Source organism: Lithobates pipiens, unplaced genomic scaffold (genome assembly GCF_037356315.1).
Source record: "Lithobates pipiens isolate NorthernLeopardFrog02 unplaced genomic scaffold, aLitPip1_a1.2 Scaffold_27, whole genome shotgun sequence".
NCBI lineage: Eukaryota > Metazoa > Chordata > Amphibia > Anura > Ranidae > Lithobates > Lithobates pipiens.
This window is the reverse complement of record NW_027507788.1, coordinates 190075361-190097477: the sequence shown is the minus strand read 5'-3', so window position 1 is coordinate 190097477 and position 22117 is coordinate 190075361. Positions and strand designations below refer to the sequence as shown.

At 42.0% G+C, this 22117-nt stretch overlaps 1 protein-coding gene across 2 annotated transcripts in view; it reads right to left on the bottom strand.

The window, feature by feature from the left end:
* Positions 1-20828, bottom strand: part of LOC143934437 (solute carrier family 2, facilitated glucose transporter member 5-like) — a 77996-nt gene extending 57168 nt beyond the window's left edge. The window contains exons 1-4 of one of the 2 annotated variants that reach the window (XM_077458055.1): positions 20683-20828; positions 10193-10291; positions 6487-6647; positions 1-125 (exon numbers count right to left, since the gene is read on the bottom strand). In XM_077458055.1, coding sequence (XP_077314181.1) covers positions 1-125; positions 6487-6647; positions 10193-10291; positions 20683-20730 — 433 coding nt within the window. In that variant the 5' untranslated portion in view covers positions 20731-20828. Of the gene's footprint in view, positions 126-6486; positions 6648-10192; positions 10292-20682 lie in introns of those variants that run through there. The other variant, XM_077458056.1, reaches the window with a different exon arrangement.
* Positions 20829-22117: the final 1289 nt, after the last annotated feature.

Genomic DNA, 22117 nt, shown 5'->3' with positions numbered 1-22117 from the left:
CTGCACAGATTCCTATTATCAGACGGCATGCAATGATGATCTCAAAAGATTTGGCCAGGACGCTGGTGCCCATTAAAATAGCAGGGACAATGGAAAATATGTTGTTGAACAGCAAGGTTCCCTTCCTAAGACAACCAGAGACAATGTTCAGAAGGACTTTTAATTCCCATGGTATATTAAAATGCATTGGCTTTTGTAAATTTCATAATGAGTATTTCCTCTACACCAGGGATATGCAATTAACGGACCTCCAGCAGTTGCAGAACTACAAGTCCCATGAGGCATAGCAAGACACTGACAGCCACAAGCATGACACCCAGAGGCAGAGGCATGATGGGACTTGTAGTTTTACAACAGCTGGAGGTCCGCTAATTGCATATCCCTGCTCTACACCATGCATACTCAATTATTTTTAATGAAAGAGACACATCAATTTTTTTCCTGACAGTTTTACAGTGTTTTACATTGTCTTTACTATGTACAATAATCAGATCACTTCAATTCTTATGATTGGCTTTCATTTCGTAGTTAACACTTTGAACAATCAAAGAACAAAACCAGCCCACACATTCTCCCCAAGTATCATCAAAGTGTATACAAAGCAATTAAAGAGGAAGTAAACCCTGATGGGTTTACTTCCTCTTTTTTTCCCTGCAAAGGTAAAGCATAATGGACTACTATGCATCGCATAGTAGCTCATTATGTGTCACTTACCTGACACAGGAGCCAGCGAAGTCGCCGCTGATCCCTGTAGTCCGCCGCATCCATCTTGCTGGTGGCGTCTCGCAGCTCCGACCAATGACAGCGGCGAAGCCGCGATGACGTCACCCCTGCGCATGCGCACGGGAGTCGCGTCTCGCAGCTCCGCCGCTGCCATTCGGCGAAGCCGCGATGACGTCACTCCCGCGCATGCGCACGGGAGTCGACAAATTAGGCAAATCCATTCTTGGACTTGCCGCATTTAGTGCGCCTGCGCGCTGCTGTCTACGGCGCATGCGCCGTAGACAGCGGTGCCCATTTTCGGGAAAATATCTCCTAAACCATATAGGTTTAGGAGATATTGCTTGGACCTACAGGTAAGCCTTAATCTAGGCTTACCTGTAGGTCAAAGTGGTTTGAAGGGGTTTACTTCCTCTTTAACCTTTTTTCACATTTTATAAACAACTCTCAGTTCCATTATATTTTCTTCCTTGTCTGCAGGCACCTCTCTTACCAGGGCTTTCAAATATTCCATTCATATTCTCTGATAAAACCTAAAATCTCATTTGCTGCTGACTGGTGTCCTCCAATTTACATGTGACTTCTTGCATTGTCTTTTTAAGGAGGAGCTACACCTTTAAAAAAAATATTAAAAGCCAGCAGCTACAAATACTGCAGCTGCTGACTTTTAATAAATGGACACTTACAGTGGTGTGAAAAAGTGTTTGCCCCCTTCCTCATTTCCTGTTCCTTTGCATGTTTGTCACACTTAAGTGTTTCGGAACATCAAACCAATTTAAACAATAGTCAAGGACAACACAAGTAAACACAAAATACAATTTGTAAATGAAGGTGTTTATTATTAAAGGTGAAAAAAAATCCAAACCATCATGGCCCTGTGTGAAAAAGTGATTGCCCCCTAAACCTAATAACTGGTTGGGCCACCCTTAGCAGCAACAACTGCAACCAAGCGTTTGCGATAACGTGCAATGAGGCTTTTACAGAGTCCTGGAGGAATTTTGGCCCACTCATCTTTGCAGAATTGTCCTAATTCAGTTACATTAGAGGGTTTTCTAGCATGAACGGCCTTTTTAAGGTCATACCACAACATCTCAATAGGATTCAGGTCAGGACTTTGGCTAGGCCACTCCAAATACTTCATTTTGTTTTTCTTCAGCCATTCGGTGGTGGACTTGCTGGTGTATTTAGGATCATTGTCCTGCTGCAGAACCCAAGTTCGTTTCAGCTTGAGTACACGAACAGATGGTCGGACATTCTCCTTCAGGATCTCTTGGTAGACAGCAGAATTCATATTTCCTTTTATCACGGCAAGTCTTCCAGGTCCTGAAGCAGCAAAACAGCCCCAGACCATCACACTACCACCACCATATTTTACTGTTGGTATAATGTTCTTTTTATGAAATGCAGTGTTCCTTCTACGCCAGATATACTTGGACACACACCTTCCAAAGAGTTCCACTTTTGTCTCATCGGTCCACAGAATGTTGTCCCAAAAGTCTTGGGGATCATCAAGATGTGTTGTGGAGAAATTGAGACGAGCTTTGATGTTCTTTTTGCTCAGCAGTGGTTTTCTCCTTGGAACTCTGCCATGCAGACCATTTTTGCCCAGTCTTTTCCTGATGGTGGAGGCATGAACGCTGACCTTAACTGAGGCAAGTGAGGCCTGCAGTTCCTTGGACGTTGTTGTGGGGTCTTTTGTGACCTCTTGGATGAGTCGTCGCTGCGCTCTTGGGTTAATTTTGGGCGGCCGGCCACTCCTGGGAAGAGTCACCACTGTTCCATGTCTTCGCCATTTATGGATATTGGCTCTCACTGTGGTTCGCTGGATTCCCAAAGCTTTGGAAATGGCTTTATAACCCTTTCCAGACTGATAGATCTCAATTACTTTCTTTCTCAATTGTTCCTGAATTTCTTTGGGTCTCGGCATGATGTGTAGCTTTTAAGGATCTTCTGGTGGACCTTACTGTGTCAAGCAGCTCCTATTTAAGTGATGCCTTGATTGTGAACAGGTGTGGCAATAATCAGGCCTGGGTGTGGCTAGAGAAATTGAACTCAGGTGTGGACAACCACAGTTATAGTATGTTTTAACAAGGGGGGGCAATCACTTTTTCACACAGGGCCATGATGGTTTGGATTTTTTTTCACCTTTAATAATAAACACCTTCATTTACAAATTGCATTTTGTGTTTACTTGTGTTGTCCTTGACTATTGTTTAAATTGGTTTGATGTTCCGAAACACTTAAGTGTGACAAACATGCAAAGGAACAGGAAATGAGGAAGGGGGCAAACACTTTTTCACACCACTGTACCTGTCCCAGGGTCCAGCGATGTCGGCGGCAGATGACAAGCAATCGCTCAGCTCTCAGCTGCCCCCGCCGCCACCCTCTGTCAGGGAATCGGGAAGTGAAGCATTGCAGCTTCACTGCCCGGTTCCCTACTGCGCATGCGCGAGTCGCGCTGCGCTTCTCCACTGGTCCCCGCTGTGTCCTGGGAACTGTGTGTTTCCCAGAAACACAACGGGGGGGGGGGGGGGGGGCATCTGCGGCTAGCTTGTCCAGGAAGTGGGTGCAGATACCTGGATTATACAGGTATCTGCACCCCCCTTCCCCCCCGAAAGGTGCCAATTGTGGCACCGGAGGGGGGAGGGATCAGATGAGTGGAACTTCCACTTCAGGGTGGAGGTTCGCTTTAAATAATCCCTGATATACTGAGGCACATTTTAATAGACAAGGACATCTCTTACAATTGGTGATGTCCTTGGGTGTGTTGGGACTATGATCTGAACATGAGTGAGTCCACCAGGAAGCTGTCACGTGACGTGTACAGGCCAATCAACCTCAGCCAGAACATTCCCAGCCTGTAGCCACACGTAAACAAGGGGCATTACAGTATATATGAATAGCTGTTGGGTGAGGAATGCCCCAGCTGTGGATGTTTGGCCTGCAAAGGGAACAGCTTCTTGGCAGGGTCACACACATAGGTTCTCATCCAAGTCTGAACACACCATAGCTCATCACTGCCTTCAAGTGAATGCAATTTGGGCAATGGAAAATTACTGCATAGTGACGTTCTAATCAAACGCAGATCAGTCCAACATAATCGGTAGATAGTCCTTAAAACCACATAAGGACCAGGCCTCTTTTTCAGACTCTGTGTTTACATGTTTAAAACAGTTTTTTTTGCTAGAAAATTACTTAGAACCCCCAAACATTTTATATATTTTTTTTCTAACACCCTAGAGAATAAAATGGCGGTCATTGCAATACTTTTATTTGCGCAGCGGTCTTACAAGCACACTTTTTTGGGAAAAAATTCACTTTTTTGAATAAAAAAATAAGACGACAGTAAAATTAGCCCAATTTTTTTTATATTGTGAAAAATAATGTTACGCCGAGTAAATTATTACCCAACATGTCACGCTTCAAAATTTCTCGTGGAATGGCGTCAAACTTTTAGCCTCAAAAATCTCCATAAGCGACATTTAAAAAATTCTACAGGTTGCATTTTTTGCGTTACAGAGGATTCTAGGGCTAGAATTATTGCTCTCGCTCTACCGATTGCGGCGATACCTCACATGTGTGGTTTGACTGCAGTTTTCATATGCGGGTGCTACTCACGTATGCGCTCGCTTCTGCGTGGAAGCTCATCGGGGGGTTTTTAAAAACCTTTTTTTTTTTCCCTATTTATTTTAATTGATTTTATTTATTTTTACACTATTTAAAAAAAAAAAATGGATCACTTTTATTCCTATTACGAGGAATGTAAACATCCCTTGTAATAGAAAAAAAGCATGACAGGTCCTCTTAAATATGAGATCTGGGGTCAAAAAGTCCTCAGATCTCATATTTGGACTTAAATACAAAAAAAAAAAAAAAGTCATTTAAAAAAATGACATTAAAAAAATATACCTTTAAGAGGTATGGGCGGAAGTGACGTTTTGACGTTGCTTCCGCCCTCCTATGGTATAGAGATGAGTGGGGGCCATCTTAGCCTCACTCATCTCTATACCCAGCTAGGAAAAGGACCCGATCGCCTCCGCTGCTACCGACAGCTCCGGTAAGCGGCGGAAGGCACGGGAGGGGGGCGGGGAGGGGTGGCACCTCTCCCGCCACCGATAACGGTGATCTCGTGGCGAACCCGCCACGGAGACCACCGTTATCGTACAGACGACCGGCGGCTGAAGAGATGGATATCTCGGTTGTGGCAGCAGCTGCTGCCGTTACCAAAATACCCCTCTTCAAAAATAGGACGTACATCGTCGTGCGCTGGCCGTTATTTTGTCTGTGGAATGTGACACTTAACAACGAATTTATCATTACAGCAATCAAAAACCCTATATGCAGCTTTGGAATATATTTAGATTTTTGTTAGTTTATAAAGATTCCTTTATTATTATCAATAATAAATATAATTTTTTCATTATTGGAAAGTTGGCACTTTAACCACTTCCCAACCGGCGTACGCCGATGTACGTCGGCAGAATGGCACGGGCAGGCATATTGGCGTACAGGAACGTCCATTTCTATATGCCGCCCTGCCATCGCGCGAGCGCCAACGGTAAACAAACCTCTCCTCATGCTTTCTAGTGAGCCTGTCACTGATCGTCTTTTCCCTGTCTTAGGGAAAGACGATTAGTGACATCACACACCCAGCCATGCTCCCTACAGTAAAAAAACAAACACACACACACACACACACACACACTTAGCCCCTACACTGCCCCCTAGTGGTTAACCCCTCCACTGCCAGTTACATTTTTACAGTAATCAGTGCATTTTTAATTGCACTGATCGCTGTATTAATGCCAATGGTCCCAAAAATGTGTCAAAATTGTCCGACTTGTCCGCCATAATGTCGTAGTCATAATAAAAATTGCTGATCACCACCATTACTAGTAAAAAAAATTTTTTAATAAAAATACCATAAAACTATCCTCTATTTTGTAAACGCTATAAGTTTTGCACAAACCAATTAATACTCGCTTATTGAGATTTTTTTTTTTTTTTTACCAAAAATATGTAGAAGAATACGTATCGGCCTAAACTGAGGGAAAAACTGTTTTTTTAAATATTTTTGGGGGATATTTATTATAACAAAAAGTAAAAAATAATACTTTTTTTTCAAAATTGTCGCTCTATTTTTGTTTATAGCGCAAAAAATAAAAACCGCAGGGGTGATCAAATACCACCAAAAGAAAGCTCTATTTGTGGGGAAAAAAAGGACGTCAATTTTGTTTGGGAACCACGTCGCATGACCGCGCATTTGTCAGTTAAAGCGACGCAGTGCCGAATCTCAAAAAAGTGGTCTGGTCTTAAGCCAGCAAAATGGTCCGGGGCTGAAAGTTGTTAAAAGTATTTGTTGGAACTAATGTTAGGAGATAGCGCAGCGTAGCAATTTTCTATTGTTTTCACGCGGCTTTACAGGAAGTGATCAGTGCTAGGAGCTGTCGATCATTTTGCTCATCTAGTATATTTTGTTTTCTATATATTTTGTCACTTTTAAAACAGCTAGCGCACAAGATCCTCATAGTTTATTTACAATTTTGGCAATGGTTCTGTTTTGTGTCTAGATATCTTTAGAGCAGGGATATGCAATTAGCGGACCTCCAGCTGTTGCAGAACTACAATTCCCATGAAGCATAGCAAGACTCTGACAGCCGCAAGCATGACACCCAGAGGCAGAAGCATGATGGGACTTGTAGTTTTGCAGCAGCTGGAGGTCCGCTAGTTGCATATCCCTGCTTTAGAGCATGATTCTGCACTTACCTCCCAATTTTGTTAACTAGAGGCCCCACCAATAAAGAGCCAAAAAATCCACCCAGTGGGTATAAGGACACGGTAAGAGACCAGAGCGCATCCTCTAAACTTTTAGTATAGGTAGACCCATAGCGACTGCTGTATGTTTCATTGTAAAACGTCTTCATGAACTACAGGGAAAGAAATGATATTATTTATAGGCATGCTAACAGCCAATGATTTGTAAATGCATGAAAGATATATTACTTTGAAGGTGTTAAAATAAATCATAGGCCCAAAGACTGCTTTTATCAAAAATGGCCACTAGGTGATGTTATTGTTCTGTATAATCCTATAGGTTCCACTGCGTTAGAAATGTAGACATTTTCAAAGGAAAGGCTCTAGAGCAGTTATACTGAACTCTAGTTTTCAAGGGCTACTGAATTTATGAGCATCTCCACAGTGGGAGCACATGCATTCTAAGTGCCGGTTCACACAGGAGCGACTTGTCAGGCGACTTAGCCGCCTGACAAGTCGTGCTCCGTTCTGTACTATAGAACCGTTCTAATAGGAGCGACTTAAGTCGCTCTGACTTAGAAAAAGGTTCCTGTACTATTTTTGGGGCGACTTCAGGCGACTTGCATTGACTTCTAAATAGAAGTCGTTTTGCAAGTCGCTGCTGAAGTCGTGTGCAGGTTGCGTCTGTGCGTCGTGCTGCAAGTCGTGTCGCCCTTGTGTGAACCGGCACTAATGGATAGATGAGGGGCAGGTGGGCCTGGAGGTAGCCCAATCCTCCTTAAAGGAACAGGAGCAAACTGGACACCCAGCACGTAGCACAATGGCGGCAAAGGTGCCCAGTGTGGCCCCTGACCATATTTACACGAGTAACAATAAATGGCCCCTGGCCCCACCTATAACTGGCCTTCACAGCAAGGAGCACATGGGAGAGCAAATGCATGAAAGACAAAAACAGGAAATAATTTTTTTTTCGATTTGGCCCAGCGTCGCTTTAACTGACAATTGCGCAGTCATGCGACGCTGCACCCAAACAAAATTGATGTAATTTTTATACCACAAATAGAGCTTTCTTTTGGTGGTATTTGATCACCACTGCAGTTTTTATTTTTTGCGCTTTAAATAAAAAAATTGTGAAAAAAAAACAATATTTTGTACTTTTTGCTATAATAAATATCCACTTTAAAAAAAAAAAAAAAAACAGCTAATTTTTCCTCAGTTTAGGCCGATATGTATAAATTGCAATAAGTGTATATTGATTGGGGTTTGCACAAAAGTTATAGCGTCTAAAAATTGGGGATAGATTTCTAGTATTTTTATTATTATTATTTTTTTTTTACTAGTAATGGCAGCAATCATTATCATGACTGCGACATTCTGGCGAACACATCAGACAATTTTGACATATTTTTGGTACCATTGGCATTTATACAGCGATCAGTGCTATAAAAATGCATTGATTACTGTAAAAATGTCACTGGCAGTGAAGGGGTTAACACTAGGGGGTGGTGAAGGGGTTAACTGGGGGGGGTTCTAACTGAAGGGGGAGGGGACTGACTTGAGGAAGTGACGGATCGTGGTTCTTAGCTAATAGGAACACACGATCTGTCACTCCTCTCAGAACAGAACAGCTATCCTGAGAGCCGGGATCGTGCCAACCTGCCACAGTAAAATGACAGTGGTTGGTCGGCAAGCAGTTAAAATGTGACAGCGCTGAAAGCTGAAATTTGGTCTGGGTAGGAAGTGGTTAAGAATAGTTAATGTTAGGCTTTACTTTAAAGAGGAAGTACGGCCAAAGCTTGTTTATTCGTTCTGCATTCCTGTGACCAGTTTTCAGCAGACAGCGGGCTTAAACTTGCTGTTGGCTGATATCACAGAGCTGGTCTAGGCAAGATAGCGACAATGAAGTCGGGATCTGCCCACATGCCTGGACTGGCCCCGGTTCAGCCTCTCAGCGAGCTGCTGAGAGCCTGAGCCGGCTGCTCCCACCCACTCTGCAGCCCAGCGCTTCGGTGAGCAAAAGGGGGGGGGGCAGATCAGACAGCGGTGATTGGCTGTCATTGGTAACCTTCGTCTGAAAATGCTAGTTGTCCTATTGTAATGCTTACCATCTTCAATATTTGAGACACTCAGAATAAATGTGCAGCAAGTGAAGTCATAACTCCTGATCAGCATTTTAGGTTTAGGAATAAAACCCTAGATATTTTTCTCAGCACAGGTTTTTCTTTAAGTTCTTTATTTCATTTCTTGCAACTGGATAACAGCTAATGTACACTGTCTTTAATTATATGTCTGGGCCCCACTTATATTCTCCTAAATGACATTACACATTATGCAGGAGCAGAACAGGGAATTATTCCATTGCATTGGACAGGCTACATTTTTTCTGCTGCAAATCTACTTCACCATGACTTGTTAAAGAGGTTCGCCAATTTTTTTTTAAAGTCAGAAGCTACAAATACTGTAGCTGCTGACTTTTAAAATATTGACACTTACCTGTCTAGGGTGCCCGTGATGTCGGCACCCAAAGCCGATCTGTCGCTCGGCTCTCGGGTGCTGCCGCTGCCATCCTCGGTAAGGGAATCAGGAAATTAAGCCTTGACGTCACTTCCCGGTTCCCTACTGCGCATGTGCGAGTCGTGCTGCGCAATCTGGATGGTCCCTACTGTCTCTGGCACCTGTTTCCCAACAGACAGCGGGGGGGTGGTTTAGAGGCGTAGACGGGAGTCTATCCCCAGAAGTGGGTGCAAATACAGGTATCTGCACCCCCCTGAAAGGTGCTAAATGTGACACCACATTTAGCGTGGCTACCCGACGATCGTTTCGTCAAAGGTCTGACGTCAGACCTTTGACGAAACAATCGTCGGGTAGCCACGCTCACACCCATTGTGCATCTACGCTCGCATTTTTACTCATGTTGATGAGTCTTTTTATTTTTCTAGCAATCTGTTTGTTTTTAAACGTTATCTGTATCCTTGTGTGACTCGGTTGAGTCATTTTAAGCGCTTAAGTATTCGGTTGAAATAAATCCCGTTCAAACTATATTACACTATTTGGCGCATCTTGTTTTTTATGGTGATACGTCGCTTTGAGGCCTGCTGAGAGGATTTGAAGATCACGTGACATCCGAACGATTGGGTCGTTTTCCGGCATCCTGTATCGAGACGTCTATGTGATTTGTGATCGAATCTGCGCAGTTTGACCTCCCTTAACAGGGGGTCACTGGGGATCTGGTAAGCCTCCATTTATTAGTGATCTATAGAGGTGAAGGGTCCACGTGGTCAAGTATTGTTATTTTTGAACAAATAAGATTAGCTACCTCTGCTTCATATTCACATGGGACATTATTTATATTATTTTGCTGCATTATTTTATTTATGATCATTTGGATTCACAGTTCGTTTTGGATTCTATTGGACACTTGAGTTTCAGAAGCATCCTATATTAATGTTTTTTCACAATATTTGTATATTTGACTTCACAATTTTTTTTGTTTTACATTTATTAGGCCACATTCATATTTAGTGGCCAAGCGCTGCACTTTATTTCTTTTGTTTCTGTTGTGCCCAGTATCCTGGTTATAGTGTTTAGCTGCTGATTTATTTGTTTTTACTAAGCGCAGATTTTTTATTTTATTTTTCTTATCTACAGTTTTAATGTGGTTCTGTTATGTCACCATTCTACATATAAATAGCTTTTAATGAAGTTCTTAGGTACTCACAGGGGTTGGAGAATTTACAGAGGCCACATTGTACCCATACTGAAATGATGACCCGATGGTCGCCACCAGAGTCACCAAGACGAGTGTTGAGGTCAGTTGCTAAAAAAAGAAGGAGCAGCAAATTGTTATCTTTAATAGATATTGGTCATTTTTTTAATACTATTTAAATTGCATTATTAGAATAACATGATATAAATCTACAGGTAACTGTCCACCTGTAAATGACAGTTGATCAAACCATCACTTTCCTGCCCAGAACAGTTATTCTCATCTGTGGTCCTAAAGTACTGTACAATAAACTGTTTCTAAAAATCACATTAATGCCTGTTTATAGCTTGCCATAAATAAACATTTCTAAAGGCACTTTTGTTGTCATTTTTATAGTAGGGGTAAAGTTTCTGTTTGATGACAAAGTCTTCCATACTTATCACATACTGTAGGTCTTCATGTAGCGGCCCTGTGAGGTTCTGAAACATTGCACTTATTTTGGTCACCATCAGGAAAATTATTCCAACTGGTGATCTGTGTATGTACTACTTCACATAGATAGTGCTTGGATCTGGGGGTCATCGGCTCATATTTTAGAGTAGAACATTGCATAATGTAGCAGGGGGACCCTGTGCTACTTGGTAGGGTGGTGGTTTGCGCAAGATTTTGAGAGAAGCATGCACACTGATTATACAGGTGTGTGCTGGCTTTATAAGGGAGTCAGAGTTAAAGCTCAGGACCCTGTCCTCCTGAGGGAGGTCAAAGCGTGTGAAGGAAACCATGTGAGATGCTGCCATGCATCAAGGTCAGGTTGGCACAGAGGAAAGCCGAAGCCAGAGAGGAATTCCATGTGGGACAAGCGTAGCTGGGGAGCTGCAAGGAAAAGATGCAGAGCTAAAGTGAAGCATCTGCGCATACCATTGAGATGTGTTTGATGGTCAGGAAGACCAAGAGGTGTGCGATGGTCAGGAAGACCATGCAGAGGTACTCAGAGCAGTGACGCTGTCACAAGAGAGCCTGGAGGCTGAAGGTTATATTTTGCAGTGATGGTTAGAACCCCCTGAGTGGGAATATATACTGTACGTGTATGAATTTTGACTTACTTTTAATTAAAAGTGGGATGCCATGCCCATAAAATACAGTTTTGGACTGGTGAAACATATTGTAAACGCACCTACTGTTTGAGTTGAATCACTCCAATCTTACAATAAGATTGGCTAGGAGATTGAGGGTGTTATTTACGAAAAGGCAAATCCACTTTGCATTGCAAGTGCACTTGAAAGTGCACTTGGAAGCGCAGTCGCTCTAAATCCAAGGGGTGGATCTGAAATTAGTGGAAGCTCTGCTGATTTTATCATCCAATCATGTGCAAGCTAAAATGCTGTTTGTAGTGCATTTGCACTTGCAGGGCAAATTGGATTTGCCTTTCATAAATAACCCCCTTTGTCTCTTTAGCCAAAAAAAACTAAGAAAATTCCTCTTACTCCTGGGAATTGTTTAATTTATGAACATTGCCTGTGACACATTTGCAGTGCAGTGTACACTACCAATTAATTTCCAATATCAGGAAGACTGCGATAATTGAGCTGGGTGTTCAGATAATGTTACTCCTGTGCGCATGCACAATGGCCAACGAGGAGGGGCACAGTGTCTGTGGATGGAGTGGCAAAAGACAGTGTAAGGCCACTTTGAACAGAGAGGCGAGTCTGTCATAATGTGCACCACTGCAAGGGAGGACTTTTACTTTTTGGGGAGTTGGGCTTTAACCTTTAAAGCGGAGGGCCGGTTATAAAAAAAAAAAAAAAAAGTCAGCAGCTGCAAACACTGCAGCTGCTGACTTAATAAACACACTCACCTGTCCAGGGTGCCCGCGATGTCGGCCGCCCGAGGCCGACCCGTCCCTCGGCTCTCGGGTCCCGGCGCCGCCATCCCTTGTAAGGGAAACAGGCAGCGGAGCCTTATGGCTTCACTGCCCGTTTCCTACTGCGCATGCGCGAGTCCCGCAGCTACTGCGCATGCGCGAGTCCCGCAGCGCTTTCTGAATGGGACGCGCTGTGTTCTGGAACACACAGTTCCCAGAACACAGCGCGACTCATTACCCAGAAGACGCCGCGACGAAGAGAGAAGACAGAAGATCTCCGCGGAGGAGGAAGAGGAAGATTAGGATAAAGTGCCTAGCAACAGGCATTTCTGGTAAGTAAAAAAAAAAATTTTTTTTCATTTTTTTTTTTTTAGATTTTTTGTAATTTTTAACATTTTTTTGTTTTTCAGGGTGGCCCTCCCCTTTAACCTCCCTGGCGGTACGATTATTTCGGATTTTAGGTGCTAAAAGCGGTACCATTATTTTGCATGAAAATTTGGCGTTTTATATTGTAGTCCTGTAATTCTTAGGAATAACTCTCTTAAATCTGTCCAAAACAGAGTCTAGCAGACATCCCGGGTATAATAAAGTTTGAAAAATGAAATCATAAATTATAATAAATAATTATAAATAATTGTACCAAATAATAATATAACAATAATAAAAATTATTCAATAATGTAATCAAATCAAAAACACTGAAATTTGCTCAGTTACAGAATTGTCACTATCATTACTTTTCAATATTTGATGACGGATCTCCCCACAAATCGCTATCCCTCAATTCTGCGAGTGATTCTAATTTATTATCGCTGTTTTCTAGCTGGTCTGAAATAATTTTTAATCTAAAGGGACAGTTTTGGTTGCTATGGACAATCTCCAGTTTCCAGGCATAAAGAACAGTTTTTATAATATAAAACTGCATGCAGGACACTGGACAAACCACTAGGGACAAAGGGGATGTGAAATATTTACATACAGCAATGTAATCTATAAGATTACATTATACTGTATGTATACTCTGTGTTCACTTTTTGAATTTGGCGCTGATCCCCGTCCCCGTGCGTCGCAACGCTCGCAGGGAACGGAGATCGGCAATGTGATAGATCGAGCGAGACACGGCTCACTCGTACAGCGGGGAGACAACGCTGGATCCGAGGGAGAAGGTAAGTAAACCTCCTCCTGGATCCAGCGATGCGGTCCCGAGTCTGGCTCGGGGTTACCGCTTTTGGTATAAAAATTCCACCCCGAGCCAGACTCGGGAATACCGTCAGGGGGGTTAATAAATATTTATTTGCTACACGGGACATGATCCGGGATACGGGAGATACCTCTACTCTTCCTTTTATGAGCCATGTTGCCCTACGCTGATTTGTGGATTACTTTTGGAGCAAGAAGTTTGATATTAAGTGCAATAAGACTGCTGATCATTGTAGGTCTAACAGTCTGGCAAGTTCATTTAGGATACATCTCCACAGAGGTGTTGGTTGAAGATGCGTTACTACAGAAGAGAATTATTATTCATCACTGGATGTATTCTCACATGGACATTTTTTCACTTATTTTAAATAATTGTAGCGGCGGGCTCTTTAAGAGCACTCGCTCTGCGTTTTTTCAAAGTTAAACTTTACCCAAACTACAGTTTGGTTTGGGTCTATTTGCCTAAATTGGACTTCTGTGTCAGTCTGACTGGGCTGTGAGATGTTCAGCCTAGGCACAGGGGGCACTGTATTTTGTGGCGGGCATGGAACTATGGTCTGGTCAGGCGCTTAATTTACAGTCTTTTCGGAGCCAGGTCAATGGGAGTGGCCCTTTTGCTGTGCCCTCTGGGAGAGGGTATTTAAGATACAGACGTCACGTGGTTCGGGGTTCCGGTCCAGTATGATGTGCTGACTATTTGGTCCTGGTCCTCCTGACCAGCCCCCAGGAAGGCTATGGCCTGGGGTGCAGATCCACCCGACTTTGATGCCTCGGGGCTGGCTATCCCAAGGCAAGGAAACCAAAGGAGGATTCTGAGGTTATTGGGTGCCGTCTCCGGTTCGGGAGAGACCCATTGTACTTCAAGCATTCAAGGGGAGGACTCTTTAGAAGAACACCACGCACGGGTTGGTTTTCTTAACAAGAGCCTGGAAGGGCTGAAGTGTCAGAAACCATGAATCAGACCGAGACAGAAGTACAATTAAATCACACTTGTTTATTAAATAAAAAGGTAAATAGAAAAAGCATAGTCAAAGCATAGCCAGAGTCCAGTAACCTGATAGAGTAATCAGCCAGGCCAAAATTCAATAACCAGATCAGGTAATCAGCCAGGCCAGAAGTCAGGGATTCAAGTAGAGCAACAGCAAGCAGGATAAGGAGCCAGAAGGGATGTCAGCAAGCCAGTCTTTAAACAGAACCACAGGAGATATTTTCTTGTGATGTGACCAAGGAGAAGGCAGAGGTGAAGTGAGCTGGACAGCTTTAAGTAGGCAGGTCAGACGAGCATGATCAGGAATAGCTGGTAACTTTGAAGAGAGATGAGAGCTGGCAATTAACTGACAGCTGAGCAGCCAGCCCAGAGAAGGAAGGGCTAAGCCAGCCCTGACATGAAGTTACGGAAAGAATCCAGTCTTGTGTATATCGCCAAGCAGGATGAGAGATCCAGGTATCCTACAAGTGTTCTACAGCTTAGTTTCCCTATGTGTTCTGCAACAACGTCTGTGACAAAGACTCTGTTCCTGAGTAAGCACCTTGTTGGCTGCTAGGCCTTGTGAGAGAGGGACTGTCCAACCTGAGTGTTCATCCAGCTGCGAATGGCTATTCTCTGGATGCAGTCAAAGTAAGCAAGTTCTTTAACGTTTTCTGGACTTTGACATTGAGAGTACCTGAACTACCTTTTCCAACTGTTCAATGGTTTGAGTTTTTGCAAATAAAATCCATTCAAGTGGATCTATTGTCAATCTCAAGTTACTGGGTCATCTACCACGGGACATCCCCTAGACGTGCAACAAGGAGAGCGGAAGGTAACGGTAAGCCCAAAAATAACCAGCAGCTCCTTCGGGGCTTAGTGCTACATAATTTTTGGCATAGATCTTTTCTTCTTGTTTATTTTGCACGATGTAAACTGTGTTTCAATGCAGTTGATTAACACATTTTTTATGTATGTTGTGCTGTACTTTTTGTTTCAACTTCAATTTGTGATCTTATAAGCACAGCAACTGTTTGGGTATATATCATTCTAATTACATATACAAGTGTATATGGAGGTTTTCTCTAAAAATGGCATGTGAATTCATATTGAGCTTTGTGAATAGAAAAGTGGTTGAGAAGACTACATTCGGCAAGAAAAAAACAAAACATTACTGTTTAGAATCAACCAATCAGCATTTTTGTTTCTCTTTGCATTAAGTTACCATATATACTTAAGTATAAGCTGCACATTATTTATGCTGAAAATCCCACTTGGCTTATACTCAAGTGAGGGTCCCATTTAAGAAAAAAAAGTTCAGAAAATGGAGCTGAAAAAGGGGCGGGGGCTGTCCCTCTGGGTGCCGCACATGTATCATCCCGGTGCCCCCATGTCAGTTTCCCCTCCCTCCTGCTCTTCTCAAAAGTGTCATGTGCAGCCTCCCCAGTGCCTGGTAGCGTGATCTCATGCTGTGTGTCAGAGATCTGAATCGCCATGCAGCCACTGTAACAATGTTCTGCCTCCTAGACCACCTCTTGTGATAGACGGCACACTGATCCAATGCTAGGAATCATTGTGCCATAGGAGGTGGGACATTGTTACAGCGGCTGCACAGTGTTTCAGATCCGGCTCTGTCACACAGCGTGACTTTGCATTACAAGGCACTGGTAGGCTGTACCCAATGGGCACTGGTAGGCTGTACAAGATGGGCACTGACAGGCTGTACCTCATGGGCACTGTTAGGATGTACCTGATGGGCACTGGTAGGCTGTACATGATATGCACTGGCAGGCTTCATGTCATGGGCACTGATAGGCTGTACATGATGGGCACTGGTAGGCTGTACATGATGGGCACTGGCAGGCTGCATTTCATGGGCACTGGTAGGATGTATATTATGAGCCCTAACACAGGCTGCTCTATGCAAACAGTCATGTAATCACAAAAACATTTAACCTACTGATGCCCCAATTAATGTAATTTTATTAGTATGTATGTTTATTTTTGAAATGTACCAGTAGATGCTGCATTTCCCACCCTAGGCTTATACTCGAGTCAATATGTTTTCCCATTTTTTTGTGGTAAAATTAGGTGCCTCAGCCTATATTCAGATCGGCCTATACTCGAGTATACACGGTAGTATTTTTCTCATTGTGTTGCTGAACAAAACCAATTAGTATTTCCTTTTAAAAGAACATTTTTTTTACAAACTTTTTATTAGGTACAAATGTTACAAAACGTGATATCATATATTGAGAGAAATACAGAGTAAAGGAATCATCATTGCAGTAAATTATGTTCATATATATACAATGGGTGATCAAATTATTTTAACCAAGTTACCTATCTTACTGTCAGGTTGTTATTGAGAGACATATAATTCAAATATTCCTGAGTGAGTTTTTGGTTATAAAAAATATTTATTCAGGGTTTAAGAGGAGTTCTGCATGAATAAACCAAGGGTTCCATTTTTGTCAAATGTATATTTTGTGTTGTTTAGGGTATGAAACATTCTTTCCATGAGGATGATATTTTTAATTCTTGTTTTCAGTTGGGTTAAAGGTAGTGAGGAAAATTTCCAGTGGTATGCAATAAGCCAGCGAATAGAAACATATATTGTGTGAACCAGGGCGTTGCTAGGTCTACAAAAGATCTGGGGCTAGAGCCCATAGCAGCATAGTAAAGAAAGTCATACACTTGGGCGGACATACACATGTATATACAGTAATATACGTGTGTGTGTGTGTGTATATATCCCCAGAGAACCCCCCTTACATCAGGGTCCCCAAAGAGCCCCCCTTACATCAGGGTCCCCAGAGAGCCCCCTTCTTACATCAGAGCCCCCAGAGAGCATCCCCCTTGCATCAAGGTTCCTAGAGAGCCCCCCACTTACATCAGGGTTCCCAGGGAGCTCCCTTTACATCAGGGTCCTCAGAGAGACTCTCCCTTAAAATCAGGGTACTCAGAGAGCCTCCATCTTTTATCAGGGTCCCCAGTTAGCCCCCAACTTACATCAGGGTCCCCAGAGACCCTCTCTTCCCCTTGGGGACCCCTGCAGAAACTCCCCAGATTGAGGGCTATAGCCCCAAAAACCACCCCCTAGCGACGCCACTGGTGTGATCCAGTCTCATGTGATAGTTAGTCCTATGATAGGGGTGAACAACAGTTGGAGAGAGTGAGGCGCATGTTATTTTCTGAGATTTTAGATGCAAATTTCTCAAGTTCTTTCCATATCTGAGATATCTTCTCACGTTCCCAGAAAATGTTTGAAAATTATCCTATTGAAATACAGCCCCTAAAACATATCTGAGGTACTGAGGGGAAAATGGAGTGGAGTTTTTCTGGTGTGTAATACCATCTTGTGAACAGCTTTATTGCTGTCTCTCTGATTGTAATTGATCTTGTGCATTTGCAATCAAGTAAATTGTTGATACAGTCGGCCCAATTTTCTGAAGATATTGTGATATTACATTCTTGTTCCCATTTAAGCATATAGGGATGTTTGTCTCAACTATCTATATTAATCAGATTTGAATATATTTTGGATATCAGACCTGCAACTCTTGGAGAACTAAAACCTATTTTTTCATAGAATGATAGAATGTAGGTGATATTGTATCTGTTAATTGAAAGTGTGTGTTATAAAAGTTTCTTATTTGGAGGAATCTCCTGAGTTCAGTATTAGGGATCTTATATTTTGTTTTTAGTGATGCGAAAGAGGTAAATGTAGTGTCTTCTCTGAGTGTTTTGAGGGTGGTTAAGTTATTATTGATCCACCATATGAATTCCTCTGTATCTTGGTGCATTGATAGAAATTTGGGATCACCTATAAAAGAAGTGTATGGGGGTGTGGTTGACATCATATAACACTTTTTATAATCTAATTTCCAAAGTTGATAAGAATTTGCAACTAACTGATTAAGAACTGCTAAGGTATAGTTTGAAACTTTGTTGCCCCATAAAAGACCAGCAATAGAATAAGGAAGAATTGATTCTTTCTCAAATTTGACCCATGGGATTTTAGGGTTTTGGATGTGCCATCGGGCTGTTTGGGACCATCTAGCTGCTAGATAATATAACCAAAAATTTGGGAGGTCCAGTCCTTAGCTTTTTTTGTGACTTATGTAATAATGTTTTGGAATCCGTGGGTGCGAATCTGACCATATGAATTTGTTAACATCTGATTGGAATCTAGTAATCATTATCTTATTCAATCTAATCGGAAGTGCGCAAAATAAGTATAGTAGCTTTGGTAGAAGTGACATTTTTTTTTTATAGCCGTTATTCCACCCAAAAATGAAATATTAAATGATTTCCATAATTTCATCATCATTCTTAATTTTTGTAACATGGATGGGAAGTTTTTAGTGGATAGATTATTAATATCTGGGGTGAGATAGATACCTAAGTATGGGAGAGTCTCTGTTGTCCACATGAAATTAAATGAGGGTCGAATATTATCTAGTTGGGACGGGGGTATGTTTGTAGGCATGCCCAGGGCCGTCTTTAATATTGATTGGACCCTGGGCAAACATTTTATTGGGGCCCCCCTCCAGCTAGACTCAAAATTATTTTACTGCAGCAGATCAGGTAGTGATGGTGATTGGCTGCTAGAGGTTACAGCACATCATTTCCACTTGCTGATTGGTTGTAGAGGTTACAAAACATCATTAATGCTCATTAATTGGTTTCTAGAGGTTACTGCAAAGCATTATTGCTGACTGGTTGCTAGAAGTTACTGCACATCATAACCTCTGCATCAAATTGCGAGTGTGGCCAAACTGCACTAGCATTGAGGGGTGCACTATGTACAGAGTGCAGGGTTGAGGGGTGCATTACATAAAGAGTGCAGCATTCAGGAGTACGCTAGGTACAGAGTGCAGGGATGCGCTATTTACAGAGTGCAGGGTTGGGGGGGTGCTAGGTGCAGAGTGCAAGGTTGAGGGGTGGGCTATGTGCAGAATGCTGGGTTTAGGGGAAAAATATGTGCAGAGTGCAGGGTTCAGGTGTAAGCTATGTACAGAGTTCAGGGTTAAGGGGTGTACTACTACCCTCCACTCCAGATTCCAGTACAGAGCTCCACATTTACCCAAGTACAAGGCAAAACTCTCCTCCCTTAAAGCCGCCCCCCCACCATTCTAGTGCAAAGTTTTCCTCTGCCCCAAATGCTACTCACAGGCTCGGCATGTTGTTCTCTGATGTCCGTGTAGCATGCCAGTTCAAGGCAGCTTCCCCTGTGCAGATTCCCTGCCCCCTTCCTTCTCTGCTCTCATAGAGCGTGTGTGTACCAGAATAATCAGAGCAGCCGCCAGGAGAGGAGCGCTGTCACTTGGAAATACACAAGCTGCGCTTGTGTATTTCCAAGGGACATTAGTGAGCAGCCAGCATGCGAAAAGCCAAACTCCAGCAGGCAGCGTGGGGCACAAGAGGCGGGCAGTCCAGGGTCCCCCAACAATGACAGGGCCATGGGCAGATGCCCCTTTTGCCCTGCATTAAAGACGGCCCTGGGCATGCCTAATGATTTTGATACATTTACCGATAGCCCGGAAAGTGAAGAGAAATTTTTCAACGTATTTAATAGGTTTGGTAACATTATGGTAGGTTGTGTGAGGAACAATGTCATGTCATCTGCATACAAACTAAGTTTATATGTAGTATTATTTTATGTGTAACCTTTTATATCTGGGTGCTGTAAAATTGCAGCGGCTAACGGTTTAATAGCAAGGGCGAATAATAAAGGTGAAAGGGGGCATCCTTGCCTACTGCCTTTACCCATCTTGAAAAAGCCTGCGTTACAACCTGGTAATCTTATCCTGGTGGAAGGGTTGTGATAAAGTGCATCAAAGGCATGGATGAATTCTCCATTAAATCCATATTTTTGCAACACTAAATCTAGGTATCTCCATGTTACACTGTTGAATGCCTTTTTAATATCTAGGCTTAATAGGATTATGGGATGTGATTTGATATTAGCGTCTTGAATTATATTCGTTACTAATCTGATGTTGTCTGTGATTTGTCTACCTGGGATAAATCCTGATTGGTATGGGGCTATCAGGGAGGGGATTATCAATGCTAATCTATTGGCTAATAATCTACTAAAAATCTTGAGGTCATTGTTAATTACAGAAATTGGCCTGTAGTTTTGGGGTAATGTATGATCTTTATTTGGTTTCAGGATTAAAGACATGTTAGCTAAAAGCATCTCTTCTGGAAATTGATCTCCTTTCAAAATTTTATTGCATAATTTTGTTAGATTTGGGGTTAAGAGTTGTTGAAATTGTTTATAATAAAATGAAGATAACCCATCTGGACCAGGTGCTTAGCCTCTTTTGAGGCATTTAATAAAGAACACTTTAGTTTTATGCTTTGCATTATATGAATTATTGTTTACTACAAGTTATTATTATGTTTTAGGTATTTTTAGTGCCGGGTTTAATTTTTTGCAGTTAGAATAAGTGTGGGGTGTACTTACCCCCTTCCTCTCCACCTGCTCCTCTTTACTGTCTTCCATATCTGCCATTCTTGCAGGAGCCCCTCAGTCCTCACAATCCACCAGCCAACACTGTCAAAACACAGAATGTCAACAGGCCTTTTTTCTGAACTTTGATCTTGTTATCAAATCAAGAGAAGTTAACCATTTTATGGATATTTTTTTTCTCCATTAAGCACAACTCACTGACAAAACAAGTGATAGCAATGCTGTTATTTATATATCTATAATTATCTATAATGTTATCTATAATATCTATAATGTTTAACCACACTGGATGGTGTTCACTGTTATGTAATCATGAATTTAAAACGCATTATCTAAATGAGTTTGTCTGTTATTCAAGTATTTTAGCAGATTAATAACCAATTCAATGTTTAACCACTTCAGCCCGGGAATATTTGGCTGCTCAATGACCAGGCCATTTTTTGCGAAACGGCACTGCGTCGCTTTAACTAAAAATTGCGCGGTCGCGTGCCGCTGTACCCAACCAAAATTGATGTCCTTTTTTCCCACAAATAGAGCTTTCTTTTGGTGGTATATTATCATCTCTGCGTTTTTATGTTTTGCACTATAAAACAAAAAAAGAGCGATCATTTTTGAAAAAAACACAATATTTTGTACTTTTGCTATAATAAATATCCCCATTTTTTTTTTTAAAGCATATTTTTTCCTCACTTTAGGCTGATATATATTCTACTGCTATCCCGCTTAAAAGAGCCGACATACAGCTACGAGGGCTCGTGGGATCATGCCGACCTGCTGCAGTATAATGACAGTGGCTGGACGGCAAGTGGTTAATAGGACTATAATCTCAGAAGCAGAGTATGAATTCCCTCATGTTATCACTATTGCCACTTGTTTTTCCAGGATGACATAACAGTAAAGTCTGGTTTCTGTTTCAGTTGTTTTTATTGAACATTTTTTGAAGAATAATGAAGAAACATTACAAAGCAGAGCAGCGAACAATTCTCGCTAAGCTCTGTATATTCAACAACATAAATATGTAACAAAAATACTAGGGGGAACGTAAAAGCAAGTAGGATGAACCGACCATGGTGTCCCCTATAAATAGGGAGATCAAACATACAGTGAATAGCTACATCAAAAATGTGTAACCTCTATGAAGAGATCTTCAAAATGAATGAACTCTTAAGCCCCATACACACTATCAGATTTTCTGCAGATTTTTTTTTCCTTTAGATTTTCCAAAACCATGTAGTGGAAGGGCCTGCCTGATTGCATACAAATTGAAACTCCTAAGGTTTGAGCTCATATTATATGGTTTTGGTAAAGCTGAAGGAAAAAATCAGCAGAAAATCTGATAGTGTGTATGGGGCTTTAGCTTATGTTATAAGATTCTAATGCTCTCTCCATTCTCATACAATATTTTTAGTCATTTATGGGTGATACAACT